Source organism: Lissotriton helveticus, chromosome 4_1 (genome assembly GCF_964261635.1).
Source record: "Lissotriton helveticus chromosome 4_1, aLisHel1.1, whole genome shotgun sequence".
Classification (NCBI taxonomy): Eukaryota; Metazoa; Chordata; class Amphibia; order Caudata; family Salamandridae; genus Lissotriton; species Lissotriton helveticus.
In genome coordinates, this window is record NC_136063.1 from 2011632315 (window position 1) to 2011650550 (window position 18236).

The 18236-nt window shown below is 43.1% G+C and overlaps 1 protein-coding gene across 1 annotated transcript in view; it reads left to right on the plus strand.

Moving 5' to 3' along the window:
* TMEM185A (transmembrane protein 185A) overlaps window positions 1-9984 on the plus strand; it is a 152018-nt gene extending 142034 nt beyond the window's left edge. Inside the window, exon 7 of the mRNA XM_078688635.1 lies at window positions 8663-9984. Coding sequence (XP_078544761.1) covers window positions 8663-8907 — 245 coding nt within the window. The 3' untranslated portion in view covers window positions 8908-9984. The remainder of the gene's footprint in view (window positions 1-8662) is intronic.
* The last annotated feature ends 8252 nt before the right edge of the window (window positions 9985-18236 follow it).

Sequence of the window (18236 nt, forward strand, 5' to 3'; positions counted from 1 at the left end):
TGACCCCCTAGGTTTGATGTGGAGGTTTTAAAAGGGCCCCGCGGGGCAAAAAAAAAAAAAATAATAATAATCGAACGGCTGAATGGATTTGCACGAAACCTGGTAAAATATTAGGGACTGGTAGCCCGATGTGCCTTTGCTATGTCTCAATATATGTGCTTCAGTGCATTTTGAGAAATTAACGTTCAAAAACAAGATATATATCTGTAACAGCGCTCCGCTTCGCGGAGATAAAATTATATCTGTATTACCTAGCTGTTGCTAACACCAGTTAGCGACGGCTAGTAGGAGATAGCGACCATCTTGGGTCCCACTTTGCATGTGAGTGATATTTATCACTAATGACATGCAAAGTGGGCATGCCAAGATGTTAGCGACTGGAAACAGTCGCTAACATCGCTATCTCCTATTAACAACTTTTGGAAATATTCGAGATAAGCGCGAATATCTCCAAAAAGTAACAGCTGCCCTGAGCAGTTCTTAGCCATGTTATCCAATGGGAGGTGGATAACATGGCTAAGAGCATTAGCTCGGTAATGCATGAATATCGCTGAGTTTTCAGCGATATTAATGCATTGCGGTCGTTTTTTATCGTATTTGCGATAAACCTTGATAATAGCAAGGTTTATCTGCGATAATTTCTGACGGTAAAAAAATCTTTGCAATGCATCGTTAGGGATAAATATCGCTTAACTTTGGTAATATGCCCCAACGTCTGTTAACGTTCGATTCGAAGGAAATCAGGAATTGTTGAAAAACATTGTGTGCGCCATCTTGTCTTTTTTCAAATGCCACACTTTTGTCGTGCACGGCAGCCATTTTAGATGCCTTGACCAGACCCACTCTGTGCACGCTGTCGATCCTTAGCATGGCTCCCCACCCTCGCAAGCATCTCACCCAGGCAGTGGTCACCCCCGCTCTCTGTCTTATGCATGGGTAATAAACCTCCCCCCATCTGCGCTGCTCTTCCCTGAGAATCACACCCTGTGCCCGCCCGACACCTCCCTTTCGCCCTATTCACTACCGCACCCTCTGACACTCCTTTTCCTCTGTGTCCGATTGTCCAGGCCGGTCCTAGGCTATCAGCTAGCCCTGCAGATGTAGTTTATGGCCACAGCTGTAAAGAATCACCCCTCTTCAAAGGAGTTATAGTAGATCAAGGCCCACACTCGATGAGATCCGTCACAGCAGAAGCGTTGCTATTACCTGAAAACCATCCTGTATTGTGATTGGGGAGGGGACCGAGCGTGAAGCGGAAGATTCCAGGGATGACTCTTTGTACATCAAAGTTTTTACAATTATGTGTCACATTAAAAATATATAGCACTCTGACAAAGTAGTAAGATTATAAAACTTTAATAATTTATAAATATATACAAGAAAACAAAAATAGTAATAACATATAAACATTTTTAGGGAAAAACAACGAAGTAGCGGTCGGCTGTGCGAATAGTCCCAACGCAGCACAACGTCCAGATTTCCGGCGTGGGGCGTCGCGGGGGGTGGGTCATCAGTAGCAAACTGTTGTGCGAATAGTTCCAAGGCAGCAGAACGCGCCGAAATCTAGATGACACGAAAGTGATGTCTAGTAAGTTGCCACCCAGCAAATAACGGCGTGGGGCGTCGCGGGGGGTGGGTCATCAGTAGCAAACTGTTGTGCGAATAGTTCCAAGGCAGCAGAACGATGGCACCAAGGTGATGTCCAGTAAGTTGCCGCACTGGTTTTGGTATCCTACAATGCTGCTCCGAATAACGGCGTGGGGCGCCCCGGGGGAGGCGGCGTGAACGGGCCTCTCCAGGTGGAGTCTCATCTGTTTTAGTGGGGCGCCCCTTTACCGTTTCAGTTGCCATTCCGTCCGCTTTTGGTCCACTGTGTCAAAATCCGCCATTCAGCTGAGTTGCGCCCACTCTTGCGGTGCAGCGATAGGCGGCTGCCACAGGACTCTCAAAATGGCGGCAGGCTCTTTCCTTTTTGGGCGTGGTCCACTGAAATGGCCCTGGGACACCTTGGAAATCGGACGCTTGTCTGCTAGGTCTTGGACCCCATTCTCGAAAGCGTCCCCTCCGCCTTGAGAATTCATCAAAAGTTTTGGGGGCCCCGACTCCTGCAGGCTTCTGGTGGGGAGCGGCTGCCATGATTGCTCGCGGAATGACCACGACGGAGCTACGAGATGGTGGTGCTCTCATGCTGACGCCAGTTTAGTCTGAAACATCCAGAAACAAGGTGGGGCTTTCATCGTTTGGTGGAAAAAAAAAGTTTTCATCCAATGAAAAGTGTTGTTTTTAGGTCATATGATCAAGCCTTCCATCATTAGGAAACCAAAAGTAAAATGAACCAATGAAAAGTTTTATAAACAAGTCACATGACCTGTTATGCGGCATAGGGTATAAAATGCGGAGAAAATACGTTGGCACGTGAGGCGGCGTCAGTAGCGGACCGATGTGCGAATAGGCCGAAGGCAATACAACGCGCCAAGATCCGGATGGCACCGAGGTGGTGTCCAGCAAGTTGCAGCACTGGTGTGGCCATCCTACAATGCTGAAAGTCGGCGTGGGGCGCCCCGTTGGCCTGTGAGTTTGCGTCAGTAGCGGACCGATGTGCGAATAGGCCGAAGGCAGCACAACGCGCCAAGATCCGGATGGCACCGAGGTGGTGTCTAGTAAGTTGTCGCACTTCTGTGGCCATCCTACAATGTTGAAAGTCGGCGTGGGGCGCCCCGTTGGCCTGTGAGATGGCGTCAGTAGCGGACCGATGTGCGAATGGGGCCAAAGGCAGCGCAACAATATTTTCTGACTGACACCACAAGGCGCTGAGATGCCAAGATCCGGATGGCACCGAGGTGATGTCTAAGTTGCGGACTGATGTGCGAATGGGGCCAAAGGCAGCGTAACAATATTTTTTGTATGGAAGATACCACTAGGCGTTGAGATGCCAAGATTCGGATGGCACTGAGGTGATGTCTAGCAAGTTGCTGTACTGGTGTGGTCATCCTACAATGCTGAAACTCGGCGTGGGTCGCCCCATTAGCCTGTGAGATGGCGTCAGTAGCGGACCGATGTGCGAATAGGCCGAAGGCAGCACAACGCGCCAAGATCCGGATGTCACCGTGGTGGTTTCATAGTTGAGAGGCACTTCATCTGCAGTGGGGCGCCGAGATCCGGATGGCACCGAGGTGATGTCTAGCAAGTTGCTGTACTGGTGTGGTCATCCTACAATGCTGAAACTCGGCGTGGGTCGCCCCATTAGCCTGTGAGATGGCGTCAGTAGCGGACCGATGTGCGAATAGGCCGAAGGCAGCACAACGCGCCAAGATCCGGATGTCACCGTGGTGGTTTCATAGTTGAGAGGCACTTCATCTGCAGTGGGGCGCCGAGATCCGGATGGCACCGAGGTGATGTCTAGCAAGTTGCTGTACTGGTGTGGTTATTCTACAATGCTGAAACTCGGCGTGGGGCGCCCCATTAGCCTGTGAGATGGCGTCAGTAGCGGACCGATGTGCGAATGGGGCCAAAGGCAGCGCAACAATATTTTCTGAAGAGAAGACACCAAAAGGTGCTGACATTCCAAGATCCGGATGGCACCGAGGTGGTGTCTAGCAAGCTATGCAGTTGAGTTGTGTGCGCACTTGCGGCGAATAGATCGAAGGCAGCATAACAATGTTTTCTGAATAGGAGACACCACAAGGCGTTGAGATTCGGTTACCACCGAGGTGATGTCTAGCAAGTTGCCGCACTGGTGTGGCCATCCTACAATACTGCTCCGAATAACGTCGTGGGGTGCCCGAAGGGGGGGGGGGAGCCGGCGTGAATGGGCCTTCCTAGGTGGAGGCTCGTCTGCTGTAGTGGGGCGCCCCTTTACCGTTTCAGTTGCCATTCAGCTGAGTTTCGGCTGCTCTTGATGCTACAGCGACAGGCGGCTGCAAGAGGACTCTCAAAATGGCGGCCTGTTCTTTGGATTTGGGCCTGGTCCACTAAAATGGCCCTGGGACACCTTAGAACTCGGACGCTCGATTTTTTTTTTCCTTTCCTGTACATGCAAAAAAAGGTAAATGCCCGGTACGTTACACGCTTCATCTGCCACGATGAACTCTCCAGAGGAACCGAAAAAAAATATAGTTGTGGTAACTATACCATGCATTGTCATATGGAGAGGTGGCACCAATTAATTATAGTGCTGCATAAAAGAGAGATTTGGAGGAGAACCCCTGACCTGCTAGTACATTCATCAAAGAAGTGGCACTGAGAGCTTCAGAGGCAAGGGAAACGGTCCCAAATATTTAGAAGAACTTTGGAAAGATTAAAATGACATGTTTAGATTGTGGCAAATTAATTTCATGTGGACAGATGAGTGTTACTCTAATAAATACAGCATATGAACATCATCATAGTCGATGGTTGGTAGAGACATTTTGACTATATCCTGGACCTGCCCGTCCTCGCCCAAAATGGCGCCGGAATAAATGGGACTCGTAACTCCTTGTTGTGTACTGGTTGCAGAACCTTGAAATCACGAGATACGTATGCAGTTTTGAAGCACATGGCGGGCGGGGACGAGAATTGATTGAATATTTCGACATCCCTATTGATATTAAGTTCTGATGTGTTATTGATTACTGTACTGTTGAAAGTTCGAATTAACATCACCCATGGTACTTGCCCGCAAATGTATATCTAGATAATTTTATTGTAACTGGCCCTGTCGTATTTTAATTATAAAATGTACGTCCACCGATTCCGTAACTGTTAGACACCTTAGTTCTTGCAACCTAATGGCCCGCCCGTTACGTTCCTCTACAGTGTAAATGTCTATTCATCATATACGATTACAGTTTGCTCTGTGGCAGGCCCACGTGGTTATAGGCTCGTATTTGTATAATGAAATTTTCACAATAAAGGTTTTTAAAAGAAAACATGGTAGTAGTATATACATTGGTAAAGTTTTTAATAATAGTGACTGTTTTAGAATCATTAAAAGGCAAGTGAAATAAAGCAGACCAATTACATGAAGGGTAAAAGGTATAATACGAAGGAACGCAGTAAAGATAAATGGTCAAGGGCTGTTGTGTTTTCTATTCCTGCAACATAAAGTGATCGATAAGAATCTCATATTCAGGCGTATCGGCGACTAAGACAGCAGGTCGACCCTCTTTTGCTCAACGGCTCCGTCATGGGACGAAGAAACGCTCTTTTTCTCGAAAAAAGAATATATTTTACTTGCAGGACAGTTGTAAAATTTCCGGGAAAGTACATTAGCCTGGAACATTATAACATATATTTAAGAAAAAATAATGTTCGGAAGTAATGAAAAGCGTAATTTTTAGGTCATATGACCAAGCCTTTCATCATTACAATAAGAAAAGTAAAATGAACCAATGAAAAGTTTTATTAACAAGTCACATGACTTGTTATGCTTACGTTACGCGCTGCGCGCCCCGGATGACTTCCGGATGCGCTAACGCGGCGCGTCATATGACGCATTACGCGACAACGCAGGTACAGAATATAGTCAAAATGTCTCCACCAACCAGCGGTCGGAACACAACCCCTTTCAGCAGGCTAAATAGTTCTGTTAAATGACAACAGAAGGGACAGGCAACAAGAACCATCAGTCAAAGAGGGGAGGGCTAGTTCTTCTCTACCGGGTTACATTGGGGCGCTACCGGAACTGATCGAATTGGTAGTCTACAGTGTTTCTGGATGTTTCAGACTGAAGCTGGGGTTAGCATGAGAGCAGCACCATTTCGTAGCTCCGTCGTGGTCATTCCGCAACCAATCATGGCAGCCGTTCTTTATCGTTATTTTGGGCGGGGTGGGTGGCGGAGCCGAGCTGTTTTGCAGCCATCATTGTGTGGAGTTCAGTTCATCTCACTAGTTTTGTATTTGTCATGAGGGGTTGTTCCTAATGTTTCTATTTTAGCGAGGTCAAAAAGAGATCCCATTAGTGGCCTACTGATTTTGCTCGATTCCTTTTCTTTTTTTTTACACGATTTTTCGTTATCTGCAAAGACTAAACAGAGTATTGCGACTCTGTGTTTGTTTGTAAATAGAGAATGAACCAAAGAGAACTAATTCTAAAACAGTAAATACTTGGATAACAATCAATCAAATGGAGAGAGAAGCAGGCACGACGGATTACAATGGGGGCAAAGGCCTGCGTTAACTACCTTTCACTATCTGCAAAGAGAGAGTACTCCTAATAGAAATGAGGGGGGGGGGCACCATTCAAAGCAGATCAGTGTGCATAAACACGAAAATGTTTTCACTTACCACGTACTTGACATTCGACAGCTTATGATATTTGCTATTAAAAAACCATTGAAATTCACTGAAAAAACCATAGGTTATAGACCATATATAGTTAGGAATTAGCATTTACAAAACCTTGAAAATTCACTGAAAAAACCATAGGTTATAGACCATATATAGTTAGGAATTAGCATTTAAAAAACCTTATTTTACTCACACAAAACCATTGAAATTCCATATATAGTTAGTTGCACTAACTATATATCGCGCACCCGCAATCCACTGCTGATCATGTCACATATTACATCATTCATGACATGGTCAGTGACATCACTGATGACATCACTGATGACATCTCAAATGACATCACTGATGACATCTCATTTGACATCATTCTTGTGCTAATACGATAAACCTCTTCAGACTCTAATATAACCTTAGATACACTCAGTGTATACAGACACTCACACACTGCCACTCATCCATGGAGTTACTCACACACCCAGTCAGTCATGCAAAGAAACAATCTCACCTCCATTTCTTCAACTATACAGTTAAACACACCTTACTTATTGAAACATATACTAACACATATTTACTCTCTTATACAATCCCTGATACAAGTTCACAATGATCGATACAACTACTCACTCTTTCAGTGGCTCTCATGCACAGTTATTTATATATGCCAACTCTCACATGTACTGTGTTTTACATATGTACTTACTATGACATGTAGCATTGAGATATCCATTCACTCATCAATACACTCATGCACACAGTCAACTGCCCATGTAGCTGTTTCCACATGCACTCTTGAACTCATACACCTAGTGAATAAACTGCTCACACATCTATGCATAGAGTCACACACCTTCCAGCCACCCCTACACAAACTCAATCTCCCATAGAAATACTTGGGCAACCAATTAATAACACATATAGCCTCTCGTATAGCTAATGATCAACACATGCAGCAGTTTACAGAACAACAGACATAATGATGCACAAATTAAGACAGTTTAGTCACTAACCCATGCATTCAGTGAGACACATTTAATCACTCACTCATACAGTCAGTCACGCACCTACTAAATCCTTCATCCAGACACTTATACATCCACTCATTCTTCAATATGTAAAACATATTTAAACTTTACAAAAACACACAGACACTAGATGATGTCATCAGTGATGTCATTTGAGATGTCATCAGTGATGTCATTTGAGATGTCATCAGTGATGTCATCAGTGATGTCACTGACCATGTCATGAATGATGTAATATGTGACATGATCAGCAGTGGATTGCGGGTGCGCGATATATAGTTAGTGCAACTAACTATATATGGAATTTCAATGGTTTTGTGCGAGTAAAATAAGGTTTTTTAAATGCTAATTCCTAACTATATATGGTCTATAACCTATGGTTTTTTCAGTGAATATATATATATATATATATATATATATATATATATATATATATATATATATATATATATATATATATATATATATCCTCAAAGTGATCCCTTTGATCGGCGCGCTCTGGCAGCGGGTGCTCAGCGTGGGGGCCGGATCCTGGCCTCAAATTCAATTTTACATTCAAAGAAGCGCAGCACTCCGGAGTCTGATCTGTGAAATAAAATAAGCTGAAAACCTTTCACTCCGGAGTGCCGCGCTTCTTTGAATGTAAAAAAAAAAATATATATATATAAAACATTTTTATACTTTACAGAAACACACATTCACCGGATGATGTCATCAGATATGTCACTGAGCATGTAATGAGTTATGTAATATGTGACGTCACCAGCAGTGCATTGCGAGGGTGCGAGTTATAGTTAGGTCTACTAATTATAACGGCCGAATTTCTATGGTGTTGTACGAATGAAATCTCCAACTAACTATAACGTACTGGGAACCTATGTTTTTTTCAGTGATATAGATATATATATTTATTTATCATATGCACAGCACACATTGTCTTTAACTCCATGTACACAACTCACTCGCTCAGCGATAAAATAATCTGAGGTGGAACCACTACGATGTGTCATTGTGGACAGAGGGTGGAGTCACACGAGGTCTTGCAACTCTAACTTCTCCAAAGCAAAACAAGTTGCAAAGGTTCGGTCCCAACAGTAGATAACGAGTGTGAAGTGCATGTGAATCTACAACCACACATGCTAACAGGTGGCTGCTGAGTAATATTCTATGAAACTGTCAGTTCAGAAGGACACGTTGTTCATAGAACTGAAGGCAGGTACTTTTCTTGTTGTGGTATCCTTCAAAACAATTTTCTCCTTCATAATAGTGAATTGATGGACTCGAAGCACATCTGAAAACGTATTGTATTGTGGCTGGTGAATATCTGCAAAGAAAATTTATTCACACCTATATTTTTATTGATCTAGGGTGGTTTGGAATTCGAAAAGACTTTTGTCAGTTCTTATTGGAGATTTTCCCTTTCTTGAGAGAATATGGAAATATTTCTTATGATCTGCATCATGAAGATAATGATGACGCGGAAGAAACTCCTATTCCCGAACCTGCAAAGATTCCACCAATGTTGCGGAAGAAAGCTGGAACAGTCATCACTCAGAGTCCTGGAAAATATGTTGTGCCAGCTCCCAAACTTAATATTGATATGCCGGATTGAAGATTTGCTTAAGATGAACTATAAAGTATTTATATTGTGGCCAGTGTACACTGGATCTAATTGTTATTGGCCAATGGCACCTTTTCATCATATAATGCTTTGTTCGGATTTCTTTAAAGATTCCTATTGAAGAATCACAGTTATAAACTTATGGGCATTAGTAGTATTTTAATGAAAATAATTTTCTGTAAGTCTGACACAGATTTGTTATGAAGCAATGTTCTTCTTGCCACAGATGACATTTATTCTAAATTATTTTCTGAGCTTTTGCAACATGATTAAGAAACAATAGGTTGTGGTTAAAGAAACAATAGGGAAACCTTGTGTTGAAAGGGAACCAGTGTTTGAATGATGATTGTGAACATGTTTATTAAATATTAATGTTTATTTCCATAATGAATACAGAACAGCCAAGCATTTTCAAACTATTGCACACTGTATAGAAGTGAGTCTTTGAACTATGGAGTGTTCAGATAATGCATATTTAAAATGTGACTTTTCCGTTCGAGGAGATTATGCTTTCTTGTATAGTATTTATATGAACATTTCAGCAGTGTAATATATTCTGTTTATAATTCTAGTTATGTACAGTATACATTGTCTAAATCAGTAAAAAAATGATTGTATGTAAAATGCATGTACAACCAGAATTATTTCTTTTTTTTTAACATTTTCTCCAAGTCCAAATGTGGCAAGAAGCTTGCCTATTGGCACCTGGAGTTCTTATACCTAGAAGTTGATTTTGAGTCATTTTTGTGGACATGGTGTGGAGAAAGCGAGCTAGATATTGGATGGAGAGGTTATGCGTTGCTAAGAACTCCCAGATGAACATTTCTGTTACAGTTTTGCATTTTGAACCTTCATGGTGTGCTTTTTTTCCCCCCTATTGTAAATAATTGTGACAAAGAGAAATACCAGTACCACTGTGCTAACCCAAAGGTTGGTAAATTTTGTTTTATATATATATAAAAGAAAAAAGCTTTTACATGCATAAATTGTTGTAAATAAACTTTTAATCCAAGTTGAACATTTCTGTTGTCTCTGAAGATGAATAAAATAAGTTCAATTTGATTTTCATTCTTCTACTGCTTGATTCACTCTGAACGGTGATGCCATTGTTGGTACTTTAATCCAGGCCTCTTATATTTACACCCCACGGAGAAAAGTAAGAAGAGACAGAGCCCGCTCTTAATAATAATAAATAAATAAAATTAAGCCTCACTAATGCCCAGTGTACTTGCACATGACATCAAGCACATTAATGTTTTGTTTTTTTTTAACAATAATGTATCCTTTTATTGACAATGGAAAACTTTTGAAATTTTGGTGACTGAAATGTTCTTCCAGCTTTGCCAGTGTATTCTGTATAAGCTTTGTCGAGGTTTAACTCGGCCTCTTCATTATAGAGCTCCTGCCTTTAATCTTTACAGTGTGTGTATATATATATATATATATTAAAACCGTAATTACCACAGTTGCATTTCACAGCCTCTCTTAATTTTCTTTTTAGAAACTTTCACTGGTAAATTAGAAAATGGGTAGAAGGACTTTCACAGCAACATTTTCATCTAATAGGCACACCCACATGCTGAATGATTACTTAACAGCATTGTTCTCTTTCCTTAGCCGCCCTATTAACTTCACCAGGTCCGAAATGAATGTAGGGTACTACCTAAGTAGGGAGTACTTTCACCAACGGGTCCGTTCACTAGATTAGACACCTTGATATACTCTCCTCTACATATTCCAAAACCTCTATTCTTTGATAGTAGTGCACTGCAGTTTGCTTCTGGTTGGACTATACTAACTATCTTTATGCTGCTGTGTGTGCATGTATGTTTCTTTTTTTATATGTGTGTGTTTGTGCGCGTGTGTGTGTGGTTGGGTGAGTGTATATGTGTATATATATATATATATATGTGTGTGTGTGTGTATATGTGTATATATGTTCAAGTAACATTCCACAGTTAAGAATAAAGAAGCAGCACACCAAGTGATTTAGCATCAAGATTTATGTGCAAAAATGACGAGTTTCGGCTGTGAAGCCTTTTTCAAGTTTACATGGTGTGCTCCACTCGCCAAAGAAATATGCTGGGAGCCAGAAAACATGGAGAAAAGACTTTTGCATGATAATGTTTGTCACAGTTCATACCATTCTACTATAATTTATGTTGAAAAAAATAATAATGAAATGTATTATCGCAACAATTCTCATGATAAATTCATCAACATTATCAAAGCATGTTCTCAAATGCCAATCGAGTGCAGCAGAGTACCCTAAATGCTAAATTCATCTGTGATACACAGTGTATTTACAAACAAATAAAAACTGGCACCACAGTTCTCGTTGTAGATCCCCGCATTCGTTCATTTATATTCTACATGTCCTAATGAGTACGTAAGGCATACCATCACACTTCCACATGGGCAACTGAAAAATTAGGCTCAAAGTGGAAATATATAGGGGCAAAAACGAAAACAAGACTAGTAGACTTATTCTAGGTCTGGTTACAATTATTATGCAAACCAGAAATTCTATACCTGGCAAGTGCCCTTGTTTGTAAAATAGTCTAATAGCAACGGATCGCTCGCCAAAGTACTAGAGGTCTTAAAATACAACCTATAGCTATGAAATGGAGTGCGTAGTGATAACCTCACAATACCTATAGGGAATAAGAAATTGAGCAGGCAAGTGCCCAAATGTATTGGACGGGTGTGCGACTACATCTTAAAAAGTGCCAGTTAGTGCAATAATAAGTGAAATGTATACTGAGTCATTATGAAAGATAGCATGTGAAGATAAGAGGAGAGACTCAAATCAGCCAATGCGTTGTGGTTTCTCGCTGCTAGTCATCCTATACTGTATTATTGTATTCAAGTCAATTATATATCTGGATTCCAATGTTCGAAACATTTTCTCTCTTTCACTACCTCTTACATGTTTTACAATACAGTCAATGCCAAAAGCCTTCAGGTGACTGTTGTCACTAGTATGTGCTACCTGGAAGTGACGAGCTACTGGATAACTCCAATCATTGTTAGTGATGGCTTGTAAGTATTGTAAAATTCTCATCTTGAGTGGCAGTTTGGTGCTGCCCACATATCGTAAGCCATAAGGGCATTCCAATATGTATATCGTAAATTCAGTGGTGCAAGTGATATGTTTCCGGATCTGCCTAGTTTTCCCACTCTCAGTAGTGCATCTTCTATAAATCCGGCTATTCTTACATGCCTTGCACTTATTACATGGCTTGAAGACTCCCCTTGTTTTATCTAGTCAGCTGGAAGGTGGTATATGTTCTTGAAAACTGTGTACTAGGGCATCCCTTAGGGACTGCGGTCGTCTGTGTGTCACCTGTGGGGCCTTGCCTATTGAACTGGCAATAATTGGAACAGTTACCAGAAGATTCCAAAGTTTAAGGGTTTTCTTGAACTGTAAAGATCTTTTATTAGAGGTGGTAATAAGCCTCGATCTTTTGTCTTCCCTCTTACTTTTATCAGTAACTTTGCCCTTGTTATACCCCCTGCAACTTCGTACTGGCTTGTGTCAAGTTTTTACATGAATAACCTTGTTGCATGAATTGATATTTCATGTTCTCCTGTTCTTTATTACTAGACATCATCTCTACTACAGTTGCGGTGAGCCCTAAGGAACTCACCATAAGGTATGCTACGAACGAGTGGGGCAGGATGTTTTGAATTTTGAATTTAAAAACATTTGTACAGCGCTCGCATACCCAACGGTTTCATGGTGCTAGTGGTGATCAGTGGATGGCGGCAGCGGAGAAATTTAGGGGTAGGCTTGAGTGAACAAAAAAGTTTTAAGGTTTTTCCTGAAAAGGGGATAGGAGAGTGAGGTACGCAGAGCAATCGGGAGGGAGTTCCAAAACGTTGGAGCCAGGACAGCGAATCTCGCTCCACCCGCCCTCAGCTTTTTAAAGAGAGGAATGGTAAGGAGGGCCAGATGGGCCGAGCGGAGTTCTCTGCCTGGGCGATATGGTTTAATGAGGGAGCAAATAAACTCGGGAGCAGTGCCTGCTCTGGCTTGATAGGTAAGACAGCCGAGTTTAAACAGGGCACGCTCTCTTATGGGGAGCCAGTGCAGGGTCTTGAGTAAAGGGGTGACCCGATGATATCTGGGAAGGCCATGGATCAGACAGGCCGCCTGATTCTGCACCAGTTGTAAGCGATGGATCATGTATGCAGGGGCTCCGTTGTAGACTATGTTGCCATAGTCTATACGGGACAGTACCATGGCCATCATGATGATTTTTAAAGCTGGGGGGGAAAAGAAGCGGGAAACTTTCCTAATCACTCTGAGGGAAAAGAAGGATAAAGAAACCACAGAATTAACTTGTGGGAGAACCGTAAGCTGGGGATTTAGAAAGATACCCAGGGTCTTCACTTTAGGAACCGGAAGTGGAGGGACACCAAGAGAGGGGGGCCAAAAAGAGGGAGACCAGGGACTGCAGCCACCTCCGGTCAAGACCAGCTCGGTCTTGTCCGGATTGAGTTTGAGGTGGCTGCAGTTCATCCAATCTTGAATGAGGGTCATAGTGGTTTGAACATTCAAGGCAGATGAAGGTGAATGGGACAGGTTGAAAATTAACTGGAGATCATCCGCATAGTTTAATACGGTGACCTCCAGTTGCTGTAACATAAAAATAAGGGGGAAGATGTAGAGGTTGAACAAAAGAGGGGAAAGTGATGATCCCTGAGGAACCCCGCACTCTACCTTGCGAGAGGCCGCTGCAAAACCAGCCAGATGGACTCCCTGTGTTCTCCCAGCAAGAAAGGACTCTAGCCAGCGAAAGGCTAGGCCCTCTACACCCGCCGCCCTGACACGGCTAAGAAGAATGGTATGATTCACCGTGTCAAAAGCGGCGGATAAGTCAAGGAGAATCAGGGCTTGCGGAAGGTTGATGTCAATTCCTTCACGCAGCTTGTCCATGACTGAAATGACCACTTTTTCGGTAGAGTGCAGGGGGCGGAAACCAGCTTGACAAGGGGAGAGGCAATGATTTGCCTCGATATGGGTGCTCAACGTGGAAGTGATGTGGGTTTCGAGTACCTTGGCAAGGTAGGGAAGGAGTGAAATGGGGCGGTAATTAGAGGCAGAGGAAGGATCAGCGTCCAATTTTTTTAAAATTGGGATGACAACCGCTGATTTGTGTGAGTTGGGAACATGACCATGGATAAGGGAATCATTAAGAAGGGTCAGGGGGAGGTGGGGGACAAGCTAAGTAGATTTCCCTGAGTATGTTGGCAGGGGCAAAGTCCTGGGGCGAGCCTGATTTGACCCGTTGAAGCAGGGGACCAAGGGTGTCGATGGTAAGGGGTGGGAAATAGGTCAGCTTTGCAGAGGAAGGGGGAGGGGAAGGGTCCATAAAGGTGGGGGAGGGTTGGGGAATGTTGTGTTTAATTTTTTCAACTTTGTCTATAAAGAACTCGTTAAGCGAGTCACAGAGGAATTGAGACGGGGGAATGGTTGATGTGGCTCTGGCAGATGAGGCAAGCTCATGAACAGTGGAGAAGATTTCTTTCGATTGTGACTCTGCGACCAGTATCCTGTGGGTGTAATATTCGGCCTTAGCTTCCAGGATGCTCTTTTTATAGGTATGCAGAGTGGCCAGATAAGTTGTTTTTGAGGCAGGGTCGTAAGTTCTTCGCCAAACTCTTTCAGCCCTTCTTGCAGCAAGTTTTTTCTCTTTCAGGTCGGAGGTAAACCAACGGTTGGCTGCATGGGCCCGTTTTACTGAGAGGCGCCTAAAGGGGGCGAATTCGTCTCCTGCCCTCGTGAGCCAGTTATTAATTACGGCTAATTGAGGGCCGGCTGTCAAGCCAGTAAGGTCCGGGCAGGTCGTAGCCAGGGCCGAACAGAGGGAGGGCATGTTAACCTTGCCCCATTTTCGAACCCAGGTATTTTTGGGGAGGGAGGGTTTGACCGGGAGTGATAAGGTAAGGGAAAACGTAATGGTGAAGTGATCTGACCAAGGGCAGGGGAAAATAATAGGAGAAGTGGACGGAACATTTAGTGTCCAGATTTGGTCCAATGTATGGCCATGTTGGTGGGTAGGACTGTGAATGAGCGGTACAAAATTCAAATTATTCATGAGGCTGGTAAATTCCTTGGATTGGGGGGTTTCGGCCTGGTCATTGGGCCAGAAATTAAGGTCCCCTAGTACGAGTACAGAGGAGTGATTAACTGCCAAAGTGGCCAGAAGTGTCTGGATCTCGGGAAGGAAAGAGGGAGTGGGCTGGGGAGGACGGTAGATGAGAACAAAAGTAAGGGGGACTTGATGGGAAGTAGAACGAGCTACAAGAAGATCAACGTCAGTGATGAGTGGGGAAGGAAGGATTTGAAAAGTGACATCAGTGCGGGCTATTAGCTCCACTCCACCTCCCCGCTTGCCGTCAGAGCGATCCGCACGAATGGCGGAATAAGTAGATGGTAAGGCGGCAAGCACATTGGGCAGGGAGTCGGTCTTGAACCAGGTCTCGGTTAAGAACAAGAGATCTGGTTCATTGGTGTCAAGGTAGTCAAATAGCTCGTACTGGTGATTTACGGCGGACCTGGTGTTTAAAAGAGTAGCCGGAGTAGAGGGCAATTGGGCAGGAGGGGCTGGGGGTGAAGGGGGGGCAGGAAAGGATGTGAAAGCAGATGAGGCAAGATAAAATACAAGACTGGGGGGGTGGGGTGGGGGAGGACTATATAGACCAAGGTTTTGTAGGGCGATGGAAGTAGCAGAATCTATACATCCGGGGGACCATAGGAGGCATAACTGAGACGGGGTATAGATGGTATAGCCAGCAGCATCCCGTGCCCCTTGCCCCGGCCGGCCGCGGACGGGCGCAGACGGGCTTAACTCAGGCGCAACTCCGGCGCGCATCCGGCGCGCCCGCCGCGCTCGTCCGCTGCGCTGCCTCATACTATCCGTATAAGTAGGGGCGGAGCGGCGGGGGAGGGGCAGGGCTGTGGTGGAGAGCGAAGCCCAAGCCAAGATGGCGCCCGCTGCCGCTGGGAGCCCGCGAAGGACCCGATCAACCCCAGCCGGCAGCTCACCCCTAGATGCCCAAAAGTATTAGATACCTGCACAACTTTGAAAGGTAGGTTAAAACAATTTTAAAAACAATTTTTGCCAGGATGCCGCCAGGATGTTGGTAGAAGCATGTGAAGTGCTGTTGCCAGCCGTCGTTTTCGTAAAGAGCTATGTATGTATGTAGTTAGTTTTCTTCAATATGAATCACTACATCCAAGAATTCACAGTAGGTTCTACTTGGACATCTAATTGGCTGACATGTTCCAAGCAGGACCTTCCCAAGCTTAATGTACATTGGCTGCGAACCATTGAAAGTAGAAGTGTTGATAGCCATTCCCTCCCACCTCCGAGGAGCAACAGGGATATCGAATAGGGTAACGTGTTCGAAGCAGGACCTTCCCAAGCTTAATGTTCATTGGCTGTGAAGCATTAAAAGTAGAATTGCTGGGAGCGATTCCCTCCCCCTCTGCAGAACACCACAGACATTTTATTGGCTAAAGTGTTCAGAGTACAAGTTTGCTCATTATTGGCTGGGAACGGTTCACTGTTGTCAGCCATTTTGTGATGCACTTCAATGGAGTACGGGAAAACTAAGTGGTAGAGGGGGGGGTTGGAACACAATTAACTCTGTACATTGGTCACAATGTGGTGGACAGGGATTGTGAAGGTAAAAATTGTTTTTAATATATTTTAAGGGCCATTTATATAATTGCCCTGGGGTGTACAAATCACGGTGAAAAAATAACTGTGTGTTGTGCTCTTCTTTTTATTAAGTTTGCGGGTGGGATAGCCCCCAGGAGCACTATTTAGTTATAATGTGGTGTTTACTTTTCTGACAGGGAGGTTTGATTGCACACCAAAAATCTCAGTCTGTTTGAAACAGTTTTTATTAAGCAATTACAAATAAACTTTGTTTTGAAACTGATGCGGTATATATCAAAGGAGTGACAAATAAAAACGCAATTCATAAAATATCACTTAAGCGTGGCCACACCCTCGGTTTTTTTCCTGATATAGTTCGTAAAAGTGTTGCCCCATATTCTTGATAATATAAGAGGGCATGAGTTACTTTTAGATAAAGTAGAAAAGAAGTGCTATAAGAAACACTCCAGCACTATATCCTCTGGGCTCACAAGAACAATAACCAGTAAAGAACTGTTAAACTCAAATGACTTTTTATTACATAGAAATGTACGCTTTATCCTTTTTTACAATTTCTATCCTGTAGAATTTGGGAACGTTCTGTGGTAGCGCTTAGAGGTCACTCACTGCTCCGCTAACAAATCACGTACTCTTTTAAGAATAAATGGGATAGTAGTATAATATACAGTACTCGTCCTATATATTCTATAGGAAGAAGGTGAATAGGAACCGCAACTGAGAAAAATAGAAATGACTAAAAATCATTCAGAAATGTAGGGTTTATCAAAGGTATTCACTAAGAAAGTATCTCTGCAAAGTATCTTTTTTTAGACTGCAATTTCCCAAAATATTCTCTGTAAAAATATCTGATCAAGTAAGTTATAAAGGTCAGTAAGCTGTGTTTCAGATTGTTTACTCCTGGCGCTGACAAATCTCCAATTCCTGTTGTGTGACAACATGACACTAGTACACAAAAAGGAAAATAAAGTTATGAATACACAACCAGATCAATAACTAAAAACTTTCCAGCGGTGAATATGTTCAGAGCTTCTTCTCTGGGACTTTGAAATCTTTCATCTTCGCAGCGATGGGTCATAAACTCCTCTGAGATCATAATGACGGTGAATATTATACTATACATATTCACACTATATAATCCCAAGGGAGAAATAGACTTAGATTCCAGAAGGTGCTGATGTTACATATAAATCTTTACTCTTCTCTCCAACGGGTCATGAACTCCTCTGAGAACACCATCACTGTTCTAATTATTATATACATATTGACCGTATATGATCTCACGGGGGAACACAGTAACAACCAGAAGCTGTTGACGTTGCGTATAAATCTTTAGTCTCCTCGCTGACAGGTCACCAACACCTGAAGTAAAGTACAGTGTCAATATTATAGTATATAAAGTCACAGTATATGAGCTCAAAGGAGCCAGAAAATGATCAATATTTGCTGTATTCTGTCTGTTTCTGAAAACAAGCTGCTGACGTTACAGAAAAAAGGCAAAAACAACGAATAACACTTTTTTCTAAATACTAATGTTTAAATATTCACAAATAGCTATGTATTAGAAATATATACTATGCCATAATCAAACAACTTACAACTCTGGAATATGTTTTGTTGCCTCAAAAC